Source organism: Dendrobates tinctorius, unplaced genomic scaffold (assembly GCF_039654945.1).
Source record: "Dendrobates tinctorius isolate UK_male_01 unplaced genomic scaffold, ASM3965494v1 ptg000003l, whole genome shotgun sequence".
Taxonomy (NCBI): domain Eukaryota; kingdom Metazoa; phylum Chordata; class Amphibia; order Anura; family Dendrobatidae; genus Dendrobates; species Dendrobates tinctorius.
Window position 1 is genome coordinate 79,481,844 of NW_027361671.1, and position 27,366 is coordinate 79,509,209.

A 27,366-nucleotide genomic window follows, 5' to 3' on the forward strand; every position below is an offset into this window, starting at 1 on the left:
GGTAAGATCAGGGATCTGCAATCTGCATAGTTACCAACCTCTCTGGTTTTCTGTGACTTAGCTTGTTTTGCTTTTTTCTCCTCGGTGACCCATTCATAACACAGGTACCTCATATATGGGGTAAAACTACTGTTTGGGTGCATAGCATGGCTTGGAAAGGAAGAAGCACCATTTGACTTTTTGATAAACAAAATTGTCTGGAATCATTAGCGAACACCATGTTGCACTCAATGAATGTATCTAGACATGTGGTGAGTATCTCGAACCTGGGGTGCTTAACATAAGTTTATAATGTAGAGCCGTGAAAATAGAAAAATCATATTTTTCCCACAAAAATGTTCTATTAGCTCCAAATTTTCCATTTTCACAAGGGTAACAGGAGAAAATGTACCATACAATTTGTTGGGAAATTTCTCCTAAGTACGCTGATACCCCATATGTGGAGGAAAACTACTGTTTTGGCGCATGGTACGGCTCAGAAGGGTAGAAGAACCATTAGTGAACTCCATGTCATGTTTGGAGACACCCTGATGTGTCTAAACACTGGAAACTCCTCATAAGTGGCCCCATTTTGGAAACTAGACTCCTCAAGGAACGTATGTAGATTTGTGGTAAACTCTTTGAACCCCCAGATGCTTCACAGACGTTTATAACGTTGATCCGTGGAACTAAAAAAAAAATCACATTTTATCCACAAAAATGTTCCCTAAGCTGCAATTTTTTTAGTTTTACAAGGGTAAAAGGAGAAATTGCAACAAACAACTTATTTTGCAATTTCGTCATACACCGTTACCCCTTAAGTGGTTGAAAACTACTTTTGAGGCACAGTGCTAAGCATAGAATGGAAGAAGCTCCATATTAGAGATCAGATTTTGCTGTAATGGTTTGCGGGTGCCATGTCACATTGGCAGAGCCCCTAAGGTGCCAGAACAGCAAAAGAAAAAAACAAACATAAGTAACCACAATTTACAAACTAAACATCTCAATAAATTCATTTTGGGGTGCAAAGAGCATGTTGACACCACATGTGCATCACAGAAATTTATTCCATTGAGTGGTGAAGAAAGAATAATTACATTTTCACCACTAAAATGTTGTTTTAGCTCCAATTTTTTAAATTTTATAAGGGTTAATAGGAAAAAATGGACCTCTTAGTTTGTTATGCAATTTCTCCTGAGTATGCCAATACCTACAAGTAATCGGGAACTTCTTTTGAAGCACAGTGCAAAACTCAGAAGGGAAGGAGCGACATAATTTATTGCAGATTTTACTGTTATGGTTTTCAGGTGACAAGACACACTGGGAGAGTGCCTGAGGTGCCAGAACAGCAGAACACCCATAAATGACCCCATTTTACAATTTTTACCTGAAAAATTTTAGAGAGCTATTTGCCTCCTTGAGCACAGATTTTCCTAGAATAGTTTGAAGACTCAATATGCAGAGCCACCAAGTGCTAGAAATGCAGAATACCCCCCTTAAGTGACCCCATTTTGGAAATTATATCCCTTTTGGAATTTGTCTACAAGTATAGTGATGGTTTTGACTCCATAGGTGTTTTGAAGAAGGAATTATGTCCAAGGTCGGTAAGTACCTACCAACCTGGACATTTGGTCATGAAGGGGTTAATGACCTAATCTGAAAATGCATTAATGCATTTCCAACAGGCCTATTTTTTCATTTTTGGCTCTCGGCTTCCCAGCAGCCATACTATTGCTGTGTGAGGCATGACAAACTCTATTATTTTTATTATCTTTAACACTGTTTTGGATGTACATTACTGTGTAAATTAACTATTTTTTGGCAATGCAAATGAAACAATTTTTGTTTTTTTCTTATACCTTTTACTATTCATGCTTCACAGCAAATAAATGAATTCTGAGTTATTGTGATCAAATAAACATATACAGAAATATGTGCAGGTTTTTTTTCACATGTAAAAAAATATTTTATATGAAAAGATCTTATTTTTTCGAAGTGTGGACTATTTAATTTCCATTACCTTCTTTTTGCTTTTTAACATGTTTTGTATGTTTTTTCTGAATAAGTTATTCCCCAAGAAATCAATAATTTCTGGATCACAGTTCTTTTTACTTCATTGACCATTTTTTCCCACTGTAACAGGGGCATCCATGTGAGCCCTAGTTGCAGGGGAAAATGAACCACTGCAATGATATAAGTCACTAGCAGAGCTGATGTGGGTTTGTTTGGACACAAGAGCTGCATTATGTTGGCTTTACAGCCTGTTGGCACTGGCAATGCTTATGTGCCCTACATAGCACTCATTGAGCTCCGTGTAGTCAGTCAAACAGAAGATACAGGAGGTAATAAACTGCTTCTTTATTCTCCTCATGTGCCTGACAGCCGGAGACCCTACCTGCTTTTTCTATATTGCATGAGCAGTAGCTGCAGTATAATCTTGGCTGTAAATTTACAATGGGTTAAAGCTCAGTACGAAGTGTTGTAAATTTAAGACACTTAATCCTTTTGAGGTTAGCATGCATCAGCTAGTGTTCAAAACAGCAGTGCAATGGGCAGCACGGTGGCTCAGTTGTTAGCACTGCAGCCTTGCAGCGCTGTGGCACTGGGTTGAAATCCCAACAAGGACAACATCTGCAAGGAGTTTGTATGTTCTCCCATGTTTGCGTGGGTTTCCTCCGGGTTCTCAGGTTTCCTCCACATTCCAAAGACATACTGATAGGGAATCAAGATTGTGAGCCCCAATGGGGACAGTGCCAATAATGTTTGTAAAGCACTGTGGAATTAATGGCACTATATAAATGAGTAAAATAAATAAATAAATGTATATTACCTGGTACTGTGAGCACCAAAGGCTCAGGAAAAAAACATGTAGTCGGAGAACTAAACATGGTCATTATGGAGGGAGACAGATTGTGCCAGATGACCATACCCCTAGGTTCCTAAGTCAGTGAATTGTCCCGGTGAGGAACCTCCACCTCAGCCTTGTACCTCTAGGAGTAAATAAAAAGACTATGGGACAGAAAGAAAGGAGCATTGCAAGTAAGGAGTACTAGTAATTAAGAAGGGCGAAATGGGGGCGCAGAGGGGTATCCGATCTCAGGTAGCATCGTAACAGTCAGCGTTAGTATTATGTTAAAGACATTTTATTATAGTTTTCCTTGCAGCTTTGGCAAAAATTGGAGCATGAATTGGTTGGTAAATAAAAAGAGGGAAAAATCTGACCATAAAGTCCCAGTACAACAAAGTTAGAGAAATTTAATGATATTTTATTAGGACCAGGTGACAACAAATAGACAACAGAACAATGTCATAAAACATAAGCTGAAAAATGTATAAAAACAAGAGACGCACACCCAGGAGAGGTTATTGAACAATGTCAAGAGAAGAGTCCTTTTTTTTTTACATGTTAATAAAATTAGGCATGATCAATATATGGGACATTAACTGTATTAACATATAAATAAAAGGAGAATGTGCAAAGTGCTATTGGTTGAAATATAGTCCTTAAGTCAATAATAAGCCAAGTTTATAGGCAAAAAGTGTAGGGATATACAAAAAATGCATATGTATATGAGATCAGAATATATAAAGTGCTAGTGAAGAGCAAGATCGTATCATGGTTTTATCAGGTATTTTATAGATAGAGAAAGCATTATCAAAAGTATATGTGCAAAAACAGATTACATATTTAGAACATCATAGTCAGCCTTCATATTTGCACAAACAATGTTACTAATACCCGCTTTATATATAATGCTTGCCATCATAATGAAGGATACATACATGGTAATAGTAGTATGGGAACTTACAGTTTCAAGACTCCTGTGTCCGAGCGGCGTCCACTACTCTGGATATTGCTCAATAAGCTCTCCTTGGTGTGCATCCCCTGTTTTTATACATTGTTTTTATACATTTTTTTAAAATTTTGGATTTGTTGCCACCTGATCCTAATAAAATATCATCATTTTTCACTAACTTTGTGGTGCTGGAACTTTATGGTTGGATTTTTCCTCTATTTTTCTTCTCCCTTGGTAATTTACTGACTGTCCAATTTCTCTGATAATCCGGTCCGTTTTTTTGATTTGTGTAGATATTGTTCACATCAGGAACTAATTTTTCCCTTATTTTCATATCTTATGGTTGGTAAATAGCGTAACTAACTATGGCATGGTCTGGCAATCATTACAGCGAGCATTCCAGGCTCTGTAGGTACTACTGCAGTGAAATATGTATGATATGGGTTCATCATGTACGAGGTGATGGATGTGCATTTTGTGTGTAACGTATGACTGACATATCCAGCATTCAATGTGTGAGTAACATGTATCTAATGTGTGAGTTCCACAATTATAATAGTTCCTAGCTTCCAAAGCAGCTCAAACACCCTTTTAGAAATTCACTGACTGATGTGGACTAAAAATATTTTAAAATGTAACCTTTATTCATATGCTTAAAATAATATTGTCATATCCACTGTGCTTTTTACAGTCTGTCCACTATGGCCTTTCAAACAATATCCCGGTCATTTTGTGGATACTTATGTAATAATATAAACCACCATCTCTCTTTCTGTTTTATTGATCAGACTAGTACACATTACTATTACACATTGTGACACTTAAATCAATATTACTAGTGTGTCTTCCACAGTATTATTCCTTCTCGATTTTCTGAAAATCCCTTTTTTTAGCTGTTACTTTATCATGATTGTTTTACTGTTTATTATTGTTTTTACTTATTTGCGTCCCGTTTCATATGTTGATCACACAGTTTCTTGATATTCCGGCTCCTATAGCATTGATTGAAGCATGTGTCACCACCATTTCATCATACAGAAACTAACATGTAGACCCTGTATCCTATCAATCGATTGTCATATAGACATGAGTTGCTATATAACCCATCCTAATTAGATTTGTATGAACACATTAATCCACTGCCTTTTAGAGATTCTCTACATCCCTACGCTATCTATAAAGATGCCTCAATCTGTTTCATCCATCCCTCTCCATGTGATCGGCACATCAGGAGGCCCTGTATACATCCTTAGCAGTGCTATAATCATTTTTGTGCTATACATTCATTTTTGAACACAGGAGCTCATACTCCCAGCCATAATACAAACCTATAAAATGAAACACCATTTTAATCCTTAATGGGCATTTCAGTATCACACCTCTATTTAACCATCCAAACATTAGTAATCTTAATGTGATGATAGGATTACATAAGTGTAAAGGTATACTTCCAGATTCAGGGTGGAGTTTTCAACACCTTATAACATTTAACGAAAAATATCTCTCACCCCCCAAAAAGATAAATAAATAGAACAGCCTGTGAAATTACAAACTGCAGCACTCTCATTTGCGTGCCACTAGTCATCCTTTGCAATATTTGACTTAGACCTGCTTGCATCTTTGATGGAGCATCACCAGCTACCTAAATACTCCAATCAGCAGTGGGTTTGGCTGACAGTTCAATGTGTAAGGGGCCCTGACTCATCTGTCGGGGGATTCAGGGATCCAGCATGTGTGATTTGAGACTGCCGATCCTTCTTTTCTCTAAGAGATAGGCTGCTGACAGAGATGTCTGACAGCGGCTTTCTCAGAGAGAACAAAGTTGTGCTCATCAGAATGAGTGCTCTTGTGTATGGGAATGAGTGTTTGGCTGAACCAACGTGCAGGCAACACTTATCCGGTATGGATTCAGGCACTTCAGAGGGATCATTGTAGACAGTGGACAAATACACAAAAGAGAGAACCAGAATGAAGGAATTAAGTCAAAGTCCCAAACTGCATAGTCAATCCATGTCAAACATAAGTATATAGCAATGACAGATATAGCGAGATAGATAATAAGGTAATGGGTGAAAACCACTGAACATGCAACTGAGAATTGCTTGAAAGCCATGTTATCTTGCTGCAGAAAGCTCAGACGTAATATGAGAGGATGTAAGAGGGGCAATTCTTTTATATTAATGAATTTATTTCATTCAAAATGTATAATAAATAAGTAAAAAATAAATATTAACTTACCTCTTTCACACTGAGGACCAGTAAATCCATATACACAGGCGCATCGATTGGGTCCTATGCAACGGCCTCCATTCTGGCAAGTATTTTCACAGACAGCTATGTAAATACATTTATATAACAATCAGCATATTTCCAAATACTCATCATGCTCATTACCTGCATTGCAGTTATGTTGATTTACTAGAGTTGAGAAAAAAAGATTTGCGGGATGTTAGTCCAGCAGTCAAGCTGGTGGCCCATGGCCACGGTGTTAGAGCCATGCTGACCTCTTCGCACCTGCCCCTATCTCCAGTGCTTCTTCTGATTAGTAAGTCCACTGGGAAATAACACTGCAATGATGCATCACACACAATGATGTTGCACAGGCTAACTAATCAGAAGATGCAGTGGGAATGCCAGCAGGTAGAAGAAGGTTCACAAGACCTGGTCTAGAGGCCACAGAATTACTGATGTGGCCACTGAATCAGTTACCTGCAAATCTTCTTGCTAATCCCTATTACTCACAATATTTTACCTATCAAACTACCTATAGGAACATCATATATTCAACTGAATTAAGAAAGAATTGTGAAATATTTTATTGCCAACTTTGTTCAGGTGCAGATTGAGCTTTTCCATAGTTTTGATCAGCAGTCTCAGTTCGATCCTAAAGATAAAGTTCTAGGAAACGTCATAACATGAAGGGGCAACCCATTGTAAAGCAGAAAAAAACGTCTTATAACAAAATCTCGTGCACTCCACTAGTGGTCACCCACACATATGGTTGAGTGGTTATATAATATGATGCATGTCAGACTGCAACAAATGTGCAACAATGTACAACTGTGTGTAGGTGTGAAGAGACTGTTGGAAGAAGAGGGATATAGAAGATATTCTAACTCAGTAATACCATATAGACTAACTAAAGTTGGTAACTTCAAACTAGCGCTTTATTGTAGTACAGGCTCAATTTTCTGTTATAACCATCCATAAGAATTCAAAGCAATAAATGATGCCATTATCAATTTGTGGATATGAACTTTAATTATCATGTATATGTGCATTTTGGCCCATAATAGGACGCCCAAAAAAAAGAACCTTACCATGCACCTCAATGCAAAAGCTGAATTTTGAATGAGATTCTTTTTGATGGAAGTTTTGCCCCTAAAGCAGGTGAACTTCCTGCACTGCAGTTCTGTATGGCTGCCGACCATCAAGATAAAAACATTCCTGTCTCTGTCCTGAAGGATCATGTTCTTATGTAGAGAAAAAAGTGCTCGCTTTTTATACCAGCTTCTCTTACTCTTGTCTGCACTGATCATGGGTATTAAAATACATGAGAGTGACCTCTATTGGCTGCCTGCATATAATGTATCTTCATGTCATAGAGAAGAGGAGCATCAGGGAGTCATATGCCACATGGAGCAGAGACAAGTAAATATAATATATACTATCGATGCACTGCAGGCCTGGCACTAATGGGGTATGGTGTGGCTGGCACTGATATGGGGGTACTGTTATGGGATGCACTGCGGCTGATGCTGATATGGTGGAGGAATTGTGTACTTGTAGTTAAGGTGGGTTCTTTGTGGTGGTGGGGTACTGTGTGGCTGACATAGTTTTATCCCCACTGATCATAACTATGTGGGGCAATATTCTATTTTCTACAATTTAAAGGGAACATTGAGTATTGCTGTCCAATCTTCCGTTCAGCATTATGGAGAGCAGGAGAAGTTGAGTAGATCGATTTACAGTTTTGTGGAAATAGATTTGGCATAATCTGTGCTTTATTTACTTACCCCCTTGGAGAGCCAGTGTCAGTAAGGGCCAGGGGTGAGGTTACAGTCACCGTTCTGTATTCTCAGAGCAGTGACTGAACCGGGGCTGATGCCGCCCCCATGACTGAAACCTGAATGCTGCCGGGGGGAATAAAGCTAATTTTCTCTCCGCAGAGTTCAGCTAAGTGCGGGCGCTGGGCAAGTTAGTAATGCTATTCACCTACAGTTTAACCCCACATGTGGAGGTTGATAACATTTTATCTTGTGACAGGTTCCCTTTAAGATAAACCTATTTTTTATTGTGGCGTTCCAAAACTTTTATTTCATTTTTTCAGTGATATAGTCATATGAGGGCTTGTTTTTTCAGATTCAGTTTATTTCTCAGTAGAATGATTTTGGGTTACATAAAATTTATTAACAAACTTTTATTAACACTTTATTTAAAGAAAATAAACAAAATGACAAATTTGCCTCTGAATTTAAAATGTTACAATATTCGCTTTGCTGGATAAATAAACTGTTGCCTTTATTTCTTAGGTTTTCATAATTATGACAATAGCATATTTCTATGGTTATATTTAATTATTATTTTTTTGTACAATTATGTACTTCCTGATCAGATGCTTTTCTGTCTTATTCCAAGAGATATAACTATTTTATTTTTCCATCCATATAGCCATATGAGGGCTTGTTTTTTTTGCAGAACATGTTGTAGTTTTGAATGACACCATTCATTTTAATTTTACCATCTGATGTACTGGAAAATGGGGAAAAAAATCGACCTTCATTGATATTGCAAAAAAAATGCAGTTCCTTAATTTTGTTTATTTCTTTTGTTTTTGCTTCTTTCATTGTGCAGTAAAAACTGACCTATTAACATGATTCTGTCTCTCCAGGTTAGTAGACTTACAGGGATGCCAAACATGTACAATTTATTTTATTTTAGTGGTGAAAAACATTCAAAAACAGAAAATGTTGCTTTCGTCACCATTTTCCGAGAACCAGTGCATTAATTATATATTTTGTTAGATCAGAAATTTATGATCACAGAAATGCCACATACAGTATGTTTATTTATCTTTATTGGGTATAAGACTTGTAATTTTTTTTTAGTCTTATTTTTTTAGTCCCTTTATGAGACTTGGACTAGGCAATCAAATCATGGAGGCCAATAGGGCATGTGGAAAGGTGTACCCCCACTTCGCTAGAACTGAATGCCACTGTGAAAGATTGACAGTGGCATTTAAGAGATAAAAGGGATACTGCAAGGAAATAGCAAAAATTCTTGTACTGTTCCTGAGCTCATAAACTAAAAGATGAGATGCCCAGTGCAGTTCTATTGTATTTACAACACTTGTAATTCAGTGTGACAGCAGCTGCTCTTCAGTTCTCCCTCCTCTTGTCTAGGCCAATACATTACACACCAGTGTGAAGCTCCTAGATTTAACATCCATTCTGAGAAGAGGGTGCATGACCATGCCCACTGCTCTATACAGAGAAACAGCTATTATCAGGAGACTGGTTGATAGTAACAGCATGGAGCTGCACACTGATGTAATGTCCTGGATGGGAGGGGTGAGCAGTGAAGAGCAGCTCCGGTCATGTCAGCCCCCTGATAATTGCAGCCAGTCACCCGATAATGTCTGTTTGTCCGCTGTCCGAGGTAAAGGTTAGAGATGGGTGCATGGGTTTCACCAGCTTCTAATAGCAGCCAGCACCCTGATAATGTCTCCCTGTCTGATATCTGAGGTGAGGGGGCATGGCCTGCTCCTTGTTAGTATCCCGGCAGGGAAGGAGACATTATCGGAGGGCTGGCTGCCACATCCTTCACCTTGGACTGCAGGCAAGGAGACCTTATTAGGTGGCTGGCTGCATAGAACAGGGGGCATGGCCTTGTCCTTTGTTCCTGGACTGGCTGTTATTCAAGACTGGCTGTTAGTCAGAGGGTAGCTTCAGGCTAAGTGCACACGTACTTTTTTGCCCTGCGGATTTTTCCACGCAGAATTGAAGAAATCTGCAGGTCAAATGACCTGCATTTTTCCTGCGGATTTCTTCCTTTTTTATTGCGGTTTTCTTGCGGTTTTTGTGCGGTTTCCCCCTGCGGATTTGTAGAGTGGAGCAGGTGGAAAACCGCACAAAAGAAGAGACATGCTGCATATTTTGTACCACAAGAAAACCGCGCGGAAAAATCCGCAGCGTCTGCACAGTGGGTTTTTTTTCAATTGATTTACATGCTACTGTACATCACAATGCGGATATTCAGTGTTTCTGCGTGGTAAAATCCGCTGCAGATCCGCTGGAAATCTGCATCGTGTGCACATAGCCTCACATCGCTGTGTGACGTAACATCCCAGACAAGAGGAGAGAGCAGCAAATGTCACACTGAATTACATGCATTATAAAAATAATAGAACTGCCCTGTGCATCTCATAGGTGTAGTGTATGAGTTCAGGAGCAATGCAAGAATTTTTCATCTCCTCAGAGTACCTCTTTTACAGCAGGGAACAGTGCCAAGCTCCAACCACTGCTGTTAGAGGCAGATGATGGTTGTGTAACATAGCCAGGGTCTGTCATCAATTAGGCTAGCTCAACTTCTGAGCTTTCATCAAAGTAAGAAACCTTTCATATGATGTAATAGTGCATCATCTGTCAGGAAAGGGTTAATATGCTTTTTGAAAAACTAATTTCATTTTGTGCTGCCATATTCTAAGAGCCTTAAAGGGTGTCTGTCATCACGAAGTACAGGTTCTCAGTGCTTCATAGAGGAGCCAATCATTTACGGTATATACACTTTCTAACCTACTTGTCTTCCATCTAATTCTTCTATTTGTGGCTCTATAAAGTCAGAGCTGTGAATCAAATAAGTTGGCTGATAGAGTGAAAACAAACAGATGGGCTGGTGTATTTAAATGATTGGCCCCGCCATGGTGCACCGAGCACTTATACTTGGTTTGATTAGTCAATTTGTGCTTACACAGTCTCTTTAAGCTTCACAGTTGTCTTTCTATTGAGCTGTATGATGGCTTTTTTGCCAAGCTGTATGTTTCATTGGTGCCATTTTTTGGAAAATGTGGCCATTTGATCACTTTTTATTATGGTCTTTATTAGGTAAAATGAACTAAAAGCAGACCATCTCTATGTTTCGTTTATTTTTTTCAAAACACCATTCACCGTTCGGTATATTTGTCATGCTATCTTTATTCTGCGGGTGGCTAAAAAATGTAGATTTTTTTTATGGTTTGCTACTTTTGCACAGAAAAAAAATGAAAACACTGTGGGGATGATACTCTGCCAAATACCTCACATGCCACTGTCACTATAGACAGCGGCATTTAAGGGTTTAAAGTACTGAGATTGGCGGTAGCTCTGGTTCCAGCACATGTTGCAGGAACTCAGCTGTGTAGCTCAGTCGTCTCCTGTTGCAAATGGCATTGACAACTCTTGGGACCATGCCATACAAGAAATGTAACTGTATGCCCAATTGTGGGAAAGCAATTGTAATCAGGTATAACGGTAACATACATATGTGGGAAGTGGGTGGTCCTATTCAGTGATTTACTGCTATATTTGTATGCACACTTATACAAAGAAGAATCACTAAGTAGGACCACCCACTTGCTGAAAACCCACAATAAACAGGGATTTAAGTAGGCTTCTCATCTTATTACAATAATGTTCCTGTAGATTTGAGAATTTTGATGAAAAGCTTCCTATAGGAATATACTGAGCAGCATGGTGGCTTAGTGGTTAGCACTGTAGTCTTGGGTCATGTGTTCAAATCCCACAAGTTCAACAAAGGACAACATCTGCAGGAGTTTGTGTGTTTGTGTGTGGTTAGTTTAGTTTCCTCCCACATGCCAAAGACATACAGGTAGGGAGTTTAGGTTGAGAGCCCCACTGGGAAAGGAGTGATGATGTCTCTAAAGCGCTGTTAAATTAATGGCGCTATATGAGTGATTAAAATAAATAAATCAAAATTTTCCCTTTGTTCTCCACAGGGGGACTGTTTTGTTTGCACATGCTCAGATACAATGATGAGAATGTTTAGTCCACATGTTTTATGATCTTTGAGGGTAGTGTTCTGTGAATTTTCAAAATAAAACAATTTTTACAATTCTTCCAGCATTTTAGCATGCAATGTACCTGCCCTTTTCCAATGGCTGTCGGGTCTCAAACAAAAAGTCCCACTCTTTATTTTACCTTTATGTAAATGACAGACAGGAGAGCAGGAGCAGGGGAACAAAGAAGCTCTCCAATTTCCTGTAATATATTTTAGTGTCTCTCCTGCAATTCTGATTTGGGCTTGACAACAGACAGTGGACAGCCAGTTAGACAGAAGTAAGCCACCTAGTGTTAGGTGTAGTGATGAGCGAGTATGCTTGTTGCTCGGGTCTCCCTGAGCATGCTTGGGTGATCTCCAAGCATTTTGGCGTGCTTGGAGCTTTATTTTCGGTCGTCTCAACTGCATGATTTGCGACTTTAGACAGGCAGAATACGCACATGTGGGAATTCCCTAACAAACAGGCATTCCACACATATATTCAAACTGTCTAGCAATCACAAATCATGTAGCTGAGGCGATGAAAACTAAAGCTCCGAGCACGCCAAAATACTCGGAGACCACCCAAGCATTCTAGAGGAGACCCGAGCAACAAGTATACTCGCTCACCACTAGTTAGGTGTGTAAGACAACATTATTTTTGAGTAAAGTGGTTAGAAAATTGCCTTTGTAGTACAATATCTATGGAATTAGATAATGCTGTCTGAAAGTACAATGACCATTTAAAAATATGATAAAGCCATCTACACTGGGTATGGAAAGTATTCAGAACCTTTTACATTTTTCACTCTTTGTTTCATTGCACCCATTTGGTAAATTCAAAAAAGTTCTTTTTTCTCATTAATGTACACTCTGCACCCCATCTTGACTGAAAAAAAAATACATGTAGAAATTTTTGCAAATTTATTAAAAAGAAAAACTGAAATATCACATGGTCGTAAGTAGAGTTGAGCGACTTTTGTTTTTTTAGGGTCGAGTTTCGTTTCGTGAAACCCGACTTTTCCAAAAGTCGGGTCGAGCAAGATCGGCCGATTATAGGGAAAAGTCGGGGTCGTCCCGAAACACGAAACCCAATGTAAGTCAATGGGGAATAAAAGTCGGCAGTGAGAGGAGGACAGGAAACACACCTACAGTGCCCATTTGAATGCCAAAAGCATCAATTCTTCTTACTTAAGCTTGTCAACCTTAATTAACTTCATAATACAAGTTACGCACTGAAAAATGGGGGTTATTTGGCTAAAGTTGTGGGGGGGGAGGGCTGGCTCCAGGTTTTCATGTGCCCTGGGCGAAAGAGCGCCCCTTTAACACATACCACAACTCATCATGCTCCGATACGGCAGAAAAATAGCGGTATAGTACAATGAAAAATACTTCACTTTTTACATCTCATGACGAGGCCCATCTATTTCTCCATACAGAATCATTGGTCCCATATAATGTTTGAAACAGTATATGATGAGCTCCACATAATGCTACAGTATATGTTGGTCCCCATGGATGAAGCTCCACTGTCTTATGGGCCCAAATAATGCTCCAAACATAATGGGCCCCATTTCTAATGCTCTAGTGTATAATGGGCCCTGTAAATGCTGCTCCAGTGTCTGATGTCCACCTTTGGAATGTTCCAGTGTATGGTGGGCCCCATCTATCATTCTCCAGAGTATAGTGCTCCCCAAAAATTGCTGTCCCAACATTGAAAACAATCAAATAAGTCTCCTCGATAGGGAATCCCTGTACTAGTCTGGACTCCTCGTCGTCCCCATCTTCCATCTCACTGCACAGTATTTCAACCTTGCAAGTGCTCTGATCCTGAGCAAGCAGGGGGGGCCCACTCGTTGGCGACGGCACTGGCACAGGGCCCCTGATAGTACGGTGGTGTGTCTGAGGGCGGGTGGGCCGAACCTGCACTTTCATCTGCAGCTTCCTCTTTGTCACCGTGTAAGATGGAACTGTATATGGGAAGGGTAACCTGAGTTTCATCAGGGTCAGATTCAGGCCGTGTAGCGTGCGAGGGGAATGTAGTGGTCTGGGTCAATGTACCAGCAGATTCATCGAGCAGTGGCTGGGCATCAGTGCACTTGTGTCGCCCCCAGGAGTACGGTCGCCACAGTGGCATTACCTTCCTCCTAGGGAGTGTGATGTCATGCTTGGGAGCAACGAAGGATCTCTCTAGCAGGTTAACTGATTGGGCGGCGTTATTCCCACGAGTCATGACCCTCCAAACAGCGTTCATGAAGGCAAAGTGTTTGTTTTACGTGGGCAGTATGGTTGCAAAGCTGAACCTTAAAGGAATGTCCAGAAGGGCACCACCAGGAGTGGAGTCTACGGTTAAATTCGACTCCACCTGGGAAACCTCAACCATGCCAGCTACAGAAAAGATGCACACATTGCAAGCTTAATTCCGTTAACGAACGAGACTCCGTCATGCCCCACGGTCCGAGTCCGGCTTACTAGACACGTGAGGCTCTGGCACATGAGATTGGCCAATAACTGGTGCGTCATGCCCTTACATGTCCGTGGCTGCATGTGCGCTACACTGAAAAGGCCAGCGTTTGTCGCTTACAGGTGCAGATAACCCGCTGAACAACGTTAGTGATGGGGATCACTGATTACAATTATTACCCGCGAACGATGATTTCCCAGTAAGTGCAGGTCAACCGCAATTCCGGAATTAGGCCTAACCGTCATTCCTGAAAAAATGAAAAACTTACGTGTGCAAACCACAGGTGCTTTAGCTTGCTTAACAGCTCGCCAGCCGTTCTCACGCCCAGTATGGATTACACGTGATTGCACAAAGGTGAGAAAGGGTACCGTATCCCCGGATAACATGTATGGATAGCATACACATTCAAAATATATGTCTATACATAAGGAGGCAGGCTCAGACGGTGTTAGGCCCAGTATGGCTTGCACGTGATTGCACAAAGGTGAGAAAGGGTACCGTATCCCCGGATAACATGTATGGATAGCGTACACATTCAAAATATATGTCTATACATCAGGAGGCAGGCTCAGACGGTGTTAGGCCCAGTATGGCTTGCACGTGATTGCACAAAGGTGAGAAAGGGTACCGTATCCCCGGATAACATGTATGGATAGCATACACATTCAAAATATATGTCTATACATAAGGAGGCAGGCTCAGACGGTGTTGGGCCCAGTATGGCTTGCACGTGATTGCACAAAGGTGAGAAAGGGTACCGTATCCCCGGATAACATGTATGGATAGCGTACACATTCAAAATATATGTCTATACATCAGGAGGCAGGCTCAGACGGTGTTAGGCCCAGTATGGATTGCACGTGATTGCACAAAGGTGAGAAAGGGTACCGTATCCCCGGATAACATGTATGGATAGCGTACACATTCAAAATATATGTCTATACATCAGGAGGCAGGCTCAGATGGTGTTAGGCCCAGTATGGATTGCACGTGATTGCACAAAGGTGAGAAAGGGTACCGTATCCCCGGATAACATGTATGGATAGCGTACACATTCAAAATATATGTCTATACATCAGGAGGCAGGCTCAGACGGTGTCAGGCACAGTATAGATTTGACGGCCCAGACTACACAGCGGAGGAGCAGGGAGAGGTAAAGATTGTAAATGCTGGGGCCCTGCCCAAGCAAGGGGGGCCCATTCGTGGGCGTCGGTACTGGCACTGGGCCCCTCTTGGTACGGCGGTGTGTCTGAAGGCGGGTGTGCACCACCACCGTCAGAGACACTTGATTGCACTATGAGGGACCCTGTGCCAGTGCCCGCGCCCAAGAGTCGGCCTACCCACCTGTCCAGGGCAACGGCACTCGCACGGTGTCATGCGCTAGGTGGTGACCCCGGCCATGGGGGGGGAGGCAGCACAGTTAGGGAGTTTTAGAAAGTGGCATATGTTGATGTTGGACATTCAGCTGATGCAAAAGGCGAAATAGGTCAAGTCCCAGGAAGAAGTGGACCAAAGCAAGCCATTTTTCTGTCACCCTATGTGTCATCAGGGGAAGGTGGGACAAAATCCTTGGAAACCCATGCATGGTTCATTTTAATGAAGGTTAGATCATCCACATTTTGGGTTGACAGACGGGTCCTTTTTTCTGTCAGGATTGATCCAGCTGCACTGAAGACTCTTTCCGATAGCACACTTGCAGCTGGGCAAGCGAGCTCCTGTAAGGCATATTGTGCCAATTCAGGCCAGGTGTCCAGTTTAGCGGCCCAATAGTCAAAGGGGAATGACCTGTGTGGGAGAACATCGATATGGGAGGAAAAGTAGTTTGTAACCATAGTTGACAACTGCTGTCTCCTGTCACTTTCCATCGATGCAGTATTACCAGTTGTGTGAGCGGTACTTGAAAAATCAGTCCACAACATTGTCATGAAACCCCTGTCTCCAACGCCACTTCTGCTGTGTGCACCATGAACACCTCTGCCAAGCTGCCCCCGGCCCGTACGGCTCGTGTGAGAACCATCACCGCTGCTGTGTGCTGGGAATGCCTCAAGCAACCGATTTACCAGAGTTGCTTGTTTATTAGCCAATATTAGGTCAAGGTTCTCCTGTGGCATGATGTTTTGTAATTTGCCTTTATAGCGTGGATCCAGGATGCTGGCCAACCAGTAGTCGTCATCGTTCATCATTTTGGCAATGCGGGGGTCCCTTTTTAGGATCTGCAAGGCATAATCTGACATGTGGGCCAATGTTCCCGGTGTCAATGATGCACTGCGAGTGCTGGTTGGAGGAGCACTTTCTGGCAAATCCACATCCCTCCAGTCACGCACAAACCCTGTACCAGACCTTGCCACGCCAACATTTTCACTTGCCCCACGAGATGCATCCTCCTCCCCTAAGTAATCATCCCCATCATCCTCCTCCTCCTCTTCTTCCTCCACCTCGTCCAGGAGAGGTCCCTGAGCAGACAATGGCTGAATGTCATCAAGGATTCCCTCCTCCTCTTCCTCCTCATCAACATTGGCTGCAGACGCCTGCTCCTTAAGGTGCGTCAAAGTTTGCATGAGCAGAAGCATAAGTGGGATGCTCATGCTTAGGATGGCGTCGTCTGCGCTTACCAGCCGTGTGCATTCCTCAAAACACTGTAGGACTTTACAGAGGTCTTTCAGCTTCGACCACTGCACACCTGTCAACTCCATGTCTGCTCTCAAAGTGCCTGGCTGTGTATCCTCCCACAAATGCATTATGGCCTGCCTCTGCTCGCACAGCCGCTCCACCATGTGCAGGGTGGAGTTCCACCTTGTTGCAATGTCGATAATGAGGCGGTGGTTGGGAAGGTGGAGCAATCGCTGCAGCTTCTGCATACGAACGGAGTGTACAGGCGACCGGCGGATGTGCGCGCACAGTCTTCGCACCTTCTGGAGCAGGGCTGTTAACTCCGGATAATTTTTGAGGAAGCACTGCACCACCAGGTTCAAGGTGTGAGTCAAGCAAGGTATGTGGCTGAGTTTTGAAAGGGCTATGGCTGCCACAAAATTACGGCCGTTATCACTAACTACCTTGCCTGCCTCAAGATGTACACTGCCCAGCCATGACTCAGTTTGTCGCTTCAAGTACTCGGCCAGCACCTCGGCGGTGTGTCTGTCGCTCAAACACATCATCTGCAACACAGCCTGCTGACGCTTTCCACTAGCTGCTCGATAGGGGGACACCTCATGTGCAACAGTGGCAGCTTGTGACATCGGCGGCTATGCCCGCCGATGTCCCTTCTGTTGCAGCGCGCACCGCAGCGTTTCCCTACCTGCGCGCTCCCGTCCGGGCTCGCGCCCGTCGTCCACGCTCCCTCACGGCGGCTCCTGGCTCCCGCTCTCTGTCGCGCGCACGCCCCCTCCCGTCCTCTCTCTCCAGCTGTGGGCGGCGCTGAGGGGCTGGCCTGGGGCACGCACTTCCGGTGGTTGGTATATTTCAGGCGTCCTCACTGTTAGGAGGACGCCTGATGATTGTGTAGCAATCTGGCCCCTACAGTTCTCCTGTAGTTAGTCCAATCTCTGCCTTATCCTTCCTGCCTTCCTCTGTGTCGTTCCCTCTCACTCTCCCCAGTCTGTCCAGGCTCTCCTTTCCTTCCATTCCTTGTGGCCGTTCCCTGTCTCCAGTTCGCCCTGATCCTTCCTCTTGCCATTCCGTATTGTGTCCTTCCCTGAGCCACCTGTCCTGCTAGTATCTCTGTCCGCTGCCTTCCCAGGCCTTTTGTTCGTGGAGCCGTCCCTCTTGGTTCCGGCTATCGCGCCTCCGTCCTCTGTGGTCCTGCCTCAAACGGTCCCTGTATAGGGGTCGGTCTTCACCTGGCGTGCTCGGCCCAGGGGCTCCGGATCCGCGATCCAGAGGGTCCACTCTCTGACATAGTTCTCGTCAGCATTACACAGCTGCAGATGGAGTGCTCGTATGACTGCGCTCTGTGGACGAGCTTTCGCATCTGGAGGAGGAGGAGGAGGAGGAGGGTCGAACACCAACAGCCAACTGTTTCCTATACCGTGGGCTAGGCAGCACTGTCCCACCACCGCTGTCCCCTTTGGACCCTGCATCCACCACATTAACCCAGTGCGCAGTGATGGACACGTAACGGCCCTGGCCATGCCGACTGGACCATGCATCAGTTGTGAGGTGCAACTTTCCACTCACTGACTGCTTGAGTGCATGGACAATGCGGTCTTTTACATGTTGGTGGAGGGCTGGGATGGCTTTGCGAGAGAAGAAGTGGCGACTGGGTAGGTCATAGCGTGGTACTGCATAGGCCATGAGTTCGCGGAAAGCTGCGCTTTACACCAACCGATAGGGCATCATCTCAAACGAGATTAGTTTGGCAATGTGGGCGTTCAAACCCAGTGTACGCAGATGAGAGACTGAGTACTTTCTTGACCTGCTCATAGTGTCTGGGAGGGTGAGCTGGACTTCAGAGCTGCATATGGTGGAAGTAGCGGTGGACAGGGCGGACTGAGAGAGGGTTGATGATGGTAATGGAGTTGGTGTTCTTTCTGATGGCCTAAATTCAGTATTTCGTTGATATAACAGTGGGATTCCCTGACTGCTGTGGCCTTGCAACGACACCTCAACATTTGCTGCTGCGCTAACCGGTGGGCTTACAGTGGGGGAAACAATGTAGCTTTGCTGACTACCTTCTTTGTGATCAGTTGCACATGTGGCACTTGAGGTTTGGTGTTGTGTCCACGCTTGCAAGTGCATGGTGGTTAAATGTCTAAGCATGCAACTGGTATTCAAATTTTTCAGATTTTTCCCTCGGCTAAAGGTCTTTGCGCACTTCTTACAGATAACCTTGGCCTGATCATGAGGATTTTGTTCAGAAAAGTGCCACACTGCACTCTTCCTACTTTGGCAGACATTTTGCGGCCTAGCACGCTGTGATTTTTTGACCCTCTGGACAAGCTGTCCAGCAACTCTTTTGATTTTTGGAACCTGTCTTTGGAGTGCTCCGGGCCTGCCAGATAACAGCTGTTGCGATGTCGATGTCTTCTGTGGATGCTCCTCATCTGAGCTATTGGAAGCAGCACCCTCTTCCCCCAATGGATGCCAATCTGGGTCAACAACTGGGTCATCCATCACCTCCTCTTCAATGTCATGTGCACCTTCCTTTGTGTCACCGTGTATGGTGGTATAGTGTGCGGGAAGGGGCACCTGAGTCTCATCAGGGTCAGAATCTGGCTCTGTACACTGCGAGGACAATGTAGTGCTCTGAGTGAATGTACCAGCAGAATCATCTATCAGCGGCTGTACATCAGTGCACTCCATGTCAGATTCATCTTGGCCTGGGTAATTCACCATTTCACTTGATAATCCAGGCATGGTGTGTGAAAACAGCTCCATGGAGTAATCAGTAGTATGGCCTGCGTCATCCTTCAATCTTGGTTGGGGTGAAGGACACAAGGAAAGGTGTGGTTCATGAACATGAGCCTCCAATGACGACTCAGTGCTTTTACTTTTTACAACTTCAGAAGAGGAGGCGATAGAGCTGGAGGCTGAGTCAGCAATGTAAGACAAAACTTTTTCCTGATGCTCTGGCATTAAAAGCGGTTTGCCAACTCCTAGAAAACTAAGCCTTCGAAGCCTTATGGAGCCAGACGATGATGCAGGCTCAACACCTCCTGCATTTGGTCCTATTTTGCTCTTGCCACTACCATCAAATCCACCACCAACACCATCATTACCAGCTGCCAACCCCCGCCCAATTCCACGGCCTCTTCCACCAGCCTTCCTCATTTTTTGTAGAAATGTAGACAAAATCCAACAAACTATATAGTAATGTAAAACAAGGTACAAGTTGTCTATATGACAGGGGAGATTTTGAATTTCTGCACACACTTGTGGACACTGGACACTTATGGATTGTGTGAGGCCCACTGAATATCAGAGCGCTATGTCACAGGCTCGATGGCACAGGTGTGAAAAAAGTGACTACAGGATAAGGGAGATTTTGAATTTCTGCACACACTAGTGGACACTGGACACTTTTGGATTGTGTGAGGCCCACTGAATATCAGAGCGCTATGTCACAGGCTCGATGGCACAGGTGTGAAAAAAGTGACTACAGGATAAGGGAGATTTTGAATTTCTGCACACACTAGTGGACACTGGACACTTTTGGATTGTGTGAGGCCCACTGAATATCAGAGCGCTATGTCACAGGCTCGATGGCACAGGTGTGAAAAAAGTGACTACAGGATAAGGGAGATTTTGAATTTCTGCACACACTAGTGGACACTGGACACTTTTGGATTGTGTGAGGCCCACTGAATATCAGAGCGCTATGTCACAGGCTCGATGGCACAGGTGTGAAAAAAGTGACTACAGGATCACAGAGATTTTGAATTTCTGCACACACTTGTGGACACTGGACACTTATGGATTGTGTGAGGCCCACTGAATATCAGAGTGCTATGTCACAGGCTCGATGGCACAGGTGTGAAAAAAGTGACTACAGGATAATGGAGATTTTGAATTTCTGCACACACTAGTGGACACTGGACACTTTTGGATTGTGTGAGGCCCACTGAATATCAGAGCGCTATGTCACAGGCTCGATGGCACAGGTGTGAAAAAAGTGACTACAGGATCACAGAGATTTTGAATTTCTGCACACACTAGTGGACACTGGACACTTTTGGATTGTGTGAGGCCCACTGAATATCAGAGCGCTATGTCACAGGCTCGATGGCACAGGTGTGAAAAAAGTGACTACAGGATCACAGAGATTTTGAATTTCTGCACACACTTGTGGACACTGGACACTTATGGATTGTGTGAGGCCCACTGAATATCAGAGCGCTATGTCACAGGCTCGATGGCACAGGTGTGAAAAAAGTGACTACAGGATAAGGGAGATTTTGAATTTCTGCACACACTAGTGGACACTGGACACTTTTGGATTGTGTGAGGCCCACTGAATATCAGAGCGCTATGTCACAGGCTCGATGGCACAGGTGTGAAAAAAGTGACTACAGGATAAGGGAGATTTTGAATTTCTGCACACACTAGTGGACACTGGACACTTTTGGATTGTGTGAGGCCCACTGAATATCAGAGCGCTATGTCACAGGCTCGATGGCACAGGTGTGAAAAAAGTGACTACAGGATCACAGAGATTTTGAATTTCTGCACACACTAGTGGACACTGGACACTTTTGGATTGTGTGAGGCCCACTGAATATCAGAGCGCTATGTCACAGGCTCGATGGCACAGGTGTGAAAAAAGTGACTACAGGATAAGGGAGATTTTGAATTTCTGCACACACCAGTGGATACTGGACACTTTTGGATTGTGTGAGGCCCACTGAATATCAGAGCGCTATGTCACAGGCTCAATGGCACAGGTGTGAAAAAAGTGACTACAGGATCACAGAGATTTTGAATTTCTGCACACACTTGTGGACTCTGGACACTTATGGATTGTGTGAGGCCCACTGAATATCAGAGCGCTATGTCACAGGCTCGATGGCACAGGTGTGAAAAAAGTGACTACAGGATAAGGGAGATTTTGAATTTCTGCACACACTAGTGGACACTGGACACTTTTGGATTGTGTGAGGCCCACTGAATATCAGAGCGCTATGTCACAGGCTCGATGGCACAGGTGTGAAAAAAGTGACTACAGGATAAGGGAGATTTTGAATTTCTGCACACACTAGTGGACACTGGACACTTTTGGATTGTGTGAGGCCCACTGAATATCAGAGCGCTATGTCACAGGCTCGATGGCACAGGTGTGAAAAAAGTGACTACAGGATCACAGAGATTTTGAATTTCTGCACACACTAGTGGACACTGGACACTTTTGGATTGTGTGAGGCCCACTGAATATCAGAGCGCTATGTCACAGGCTCGATGGCACAGGTGTGAAAAAAGTGACTACAGGATAAGGGAGATTTTGAATTTCTGCACACACCAGTGGATACTGGACACTTTTGGATTGTGTGAGGCCCACTGAATATCAGAGCGCTATGTCACAGGCTCAATGGCACAGGTGTGAAAAAAGTGACTACAGGATCACAGAGATTTTGAATTTCTGCACACACTTGTGGACTCTGGACACTTATGGATTGTGTGAGGCCCACTGAATATCAGAGCGCTATGTCACAGGCTCGATGGCACAGGTGTGAAAAAAGTGACTACAGGATAAGGGAGAATTTGAATTTCTGCACACACTAGTGGACACTGGACACTTTTGGATTGTGTGAGGCCCACTGAATATCAGAGCGCTATGTCACAGGCTCGATGGCACAGGTGTGAAAAAAGTGACTACAGGATCACAGAGATTTTGAATTTCTGCACACACTTGTGGACACTGGACACTTATGGATTGTGTGAGGCCCACTGAATATCAGAGCGCTATGTCACAGGCTCGATGGCCCAGGTGTGAAAAAAGTCACTACAGGATAAGGGAGATTTTGAATTTCTGCACACACTAGTGGACACTGGACACTTTTGGATTGTGTGAGGCCCACTGAATATCAGAGCGCTATGTCACAGGCTCGATGGCACAGGTGTGAAAAAAGTGACTACAGGATCACAGAGATTTTGAATTTCTGCACACACTAGTGGACACTGGACACTTTTGGATTGTGTGAGGCCCACTGAATATCAGAGCGCTATGTCACAGGCTCGATGGCACAGGTGTGAAAAAAGTGACTACAGGATCACAGAGATTTTGAATTTCTGCACACACTTGTGGACACTGGACACTTATGGATTGTGTGAGGCCCACTGAATATCAGAGCGCTATGTCACAGGCTCGATGGCACAGGTGTGAAAAAAGTGACTACAGGATAAGGGAGATTTTGAATTTCTGCACACACTAGTGGACACTGGACACTTTTGGATTGTGTGAGGCCCACTGAATATCAGAGTGCTATGTCACAGGCTCGATGGCCCAGGTGTGAAAAAAGTCACTACAGGATAAGGGAGATTTTGAATTTCTGCACACACTAGTGGACACTGGACACTTTTGGATTGTGTGAGGCCCACTGAATATCAGAGCGCTATGTCACAGGCAGAAATTGGCTAGTGTATCACAAACTACAAGGTGTATGTAGAATTGGGCAGAATAGGAATCTCCCTAGAGTGTAGGTCTGTAAGAACGGAACAAGTCCTCCACTTATCCTTCCACAGTGACGCACAGATAGCTTCACTGTGGCCGTGTTAACAGCCGTTACATGGTACTGAGAGGAGCGTGCACGTACACGGCTGTTCGGTGTACGTAAAATTGTCAAGCTCCGTGTTTTTTAAGTATACGGACTGACACATGCTGTCTCTCTATAGTTTTGAATGTGATCAAACAGCAAATATATTTAACTGTTTGAAAGCTAGACAAAACTAGTAGGTGCAGGTCTGTAAGAACGGAACATGTCCTCGACTTATTCTCACAGAGTGACACACAGATAGCTTCACTGTGGCCGTGATAACAGCCGTTACACGGTACTGAGAGGAGCGTGCACGTACACGGCTGTCCGGTGTACGTAAAATTGTCAAGCTCCGTGTTTTTTAAGTATACGGACTGACACACGCTGTCTCTCTATAGTTTTGAATGTGATCAAACAGCAAATATATTTAACTGTTTGAAAGCTAGACAAAACTAGTAGGTGCAGGTCTGTAAGAACGGAACATGTCCTCGACTTATTCTCACAGAGTGACACACAGATAGCTTCACTGTGGCTGTGATAACAGCCGTTACACGGTACTGTGTGAGGAGCGTACACCGCTGTATGGTGTGAAAAAATGCACGCTCAGTACCTCAGCAGGACAAAAAAAAAAATTGGGATTGCTTTTAAAAAAGCAGTTTGCAGAGCAGTGGGTAAACAGCAATGCAGCTGTCAGGAAGTCTTAGAAGGCAGCCTAACAACCAACACCGCTGATCCACCACAATATAGCCTCCCCTTGCACTGCACACACAGTGACTGGTGTGTTGTACAGGCAAAATCGCTAGCAGCAGAAGCAGTTTTTTTTCTTCTTCCCTGCCTAACGCTCTCCCTACAGAATCAGCAGCAGCAACCTCTCCCTATGCTAAGATCAGCAGAAGTAAGAAGTAAGATGGCGGTCGGCGTGCACGCCCTTTTATAACCCCTGTGACGCCCACCAAAGCAAGCCAATCACTTGCATGCCCTTCTGAAAGATGGTGGTGACCCCTGCCTATGTCATCACGTTGCCCACAGTGTCCGTGGATCCTGATTGGCTGAAAAAGAGCGCAAAACAAACTTTTGAAACGCGACTTTGGCGAGTAAGTCGCCGACCTCGTGGCCGACCTCATCCTAGGGTCGGGTTTCGTTTCATGAAACCCCGACTTTGCCAAAAGTCGGCAACTTTTGAAATTTTTCGACCCGTTTCGCTCAACTCTAGTCGTAAGTATTCAGACCATTTGCTCAGGCACTTATATTTAAGTCACATGCTGTCCATATCCGCCTTGAGATGGTTCTACTCCTTCATTGAAGTCCAGCTGTGTTTAGTTAGACTGATAGGACCTGATTTGTAAAGGCACACACCTGTCTATGTTAGACCCCACAGCTCACAGTGCATGTCAGACCAAATGAGAATCATAAGGTCAAGGAACTGGCCAAGGAGCTCACAGACAGACTTGGGGCAAGGCATACATCTGGCCAAGGTTACAAAATAATTTCTGCTGTACTCAAGGTTCCTAAGAGCACAGTCGCCTCCATAATCCTTAAATAGAAGTTTGGGACCGCCAGAAGTCTTCCTAGACCTGGCTGTCCAGCCAAACTGAGCAATCGTGGGAGAAGAGCCTTGGTGAAAGAGGTAAAGAAGAACCCCAAGATGACTGTGGCTGAGCTCACAGATGCAGTAGGGAGATGGGAGAAAGTTCCACAAAGTCAACTATCACTGCAGCCCTCCATCAGTCGGGCTTTTATGGCAGAGTGGCCCGAAGGAAGCCTCTCCTCAGTGCAAGAGTTTGCTAAAAAAAAACACATGAAGGGCTCCCAGAAATGGAAATAAAATTCTCTGGTCTGATGAGACGAAGACATAACTTTTTGGTGATAATTCTAAATGGTATGTGTGGAGAAAACCAGGCACTGCTCATCACCTGCCCAATACAATCCCAACAGTGAAATATGGTGGTGGCAGCATCATGCTATGGGGGTGTTTTTCAGTTGCAGGGACAGGATGACTGGTTGCAATTGAAGGAAACATGAATGCGGCCAAGTACCGAGATATCCTGGATGAAAACCTCTTCCAGAGTGCTCTGGACCTCAGACATGGCCAAAGGTTCACCTTCCAACAAGACTATGACCCTAAGCACACAGCAAAAATAACAAAGGAGTGGCTACAGAACAACTCTGTGACCATTCTTGACTGGCCCAGCCACAGCCCTGACCTAAATCTAATTGAGCATCTCTGGAGAGACCTGAAAATGGCTGTCCACCAATGTTTAACATCCAACCTGTCAGAACTAGAGAGGATCTGCAAGGAAGAATGCCAGATGATCCCCAAATCCAGGTGTGAAAAAATTGTTGCATCATTCCCAATAAGACTCATGGCTGTAGTAGCTCAAAAGGGTGCTTCTACTCAATACTGAGCAAAGGGCCTGAATGCTTATGACCATGTGATATTTAAGTTTTTATTTTTTAATAAATATGCAAAAATTTCTACATTTCTGGGGGTTTTTTCAGTCAAGATGAGGTGCAGATTGTACATTAATGAGAAAAAAATGAACTTTTCTTAATTTACCAAATGGCTGCAATGAAACAATATAAAGAGGTCTGAATACTTTGCGCACCCACTATATATTATAGTACCTTGTTTAAGCGCTTGCATTTGGTCATAGTAGGGACTTATCATAATTGAGAATACCTGACAGTTAGGTTAGGGCTATATGGTGACTTTAGCTGTGACTCACGTGCCGCTATAAAATCAGAGCATAATGCAAGTGAAAGTTGTCACATTAGGGGCAATGTATCCCTAGGGAATTTTGTCAATGACAGGCAAAAGCATGAAAAACCCAGCTAGATCAGATGTTTTACTTGAAGTATGGCCTGTGTCACAGTCAAAGTCTCCATATAGCCCCAGTCCTATTATTACATATTATTATAGTTTTCTAAGAATCACTGAACTACAAAACATGAAAGTGTATAATTTTGAAGCTATTTTATTGCCTTTAAACAATGTTCATTGCCTATCTCTCACCGATCTAAGCGGATTCCCTCACTCTTATGTGTGTAGTTCATGGCCAAGCGTTTGATGTCTTACAATCCAAGTGTGGGGGTTTTATATCAAAAGTTTCAAACATTCAGCTCCAGGAGGAGGTCACAGCCTTTCTTATATCTTCACATTTCCATTACTGTACACTACGTATGTGTGAAACTGGGCTCAAAACTGAGATTTTTAGTGAAGGATTTAAAGTGCTCAGCATGAGAAAAGCTAAGAATGAATATCATTAAAAACTGTAAAGCATCAAAAATTAATCTGACATACAATGTATATGAGTATTTCACAAGAATCAAACACAGTCCTAGTAAGTAGTGATGGGTAAACCCCTGGATGTTCTGGTCCCGAACCCAGACCCTAATCACTTGAATGGGGGGCCTGAACATTGCCTCTGATCAGCGATACAATCATTACCACTGGTACGAGAGCTGCAGTTCCCATGATGTCAAATGACAGCGTGAGCCCGCAGCTATGACAGGAGATAAAAGTTTACTTCTGGTTACTGGCGTCGGCTGATGGGACTACTACTCCTCATCAGCCTACGCCTGCTGCTGCTAATAACAGTGATAGCAGGCGGCTGCTGATAAGAGTAATCATCAGCCGACGCCTGCGCACTAAATAAATAACTAAAGCAAAATGGAATGTGTTCCTCTATATTATTGATAACCAGCCAGGCAAAACTAACAGCTGCTGGCTGCAACCCTCAGCTGTCAGCTTTAGCAAGGTTAGTTATTAAGAAAAGAGGGTTCCCCATGTCATTTTTTAAAATTATTTAAATAAAAAAATGTTAAAAACGGAGTGGGGTTCCCCCCATTTTTGACAGCCAGTCAAGCTAAAGGAGACAGCTGGGGGATGATATTCTCAAGCTGATAAGTG

General features: G+C 43.6%; 1 protein-coding gene across 1 annotated transcript in view; it reads right to left on the minus strand.

Annotated features, from left to right (window-relative positions):
* FBN2 (fibrillin 2) overlaps window positions 1–27,366 on the minus strand; it is a 378,197-nt gene that overhangs the window by 322,424 nt on the left and 28,407 nt on the right. Inside the window, exon 5 of the mRNA XM_073557740.1 lies at window positions 6,015–6,110. Within this exon, the coding sequence (XP_073413841.1) occupies window positions 6,015–6,110 (96 nt within the window). The remainder of the gene's footprint in view (window positions 1–6,014; window positions 6,111–27,366) is intronic.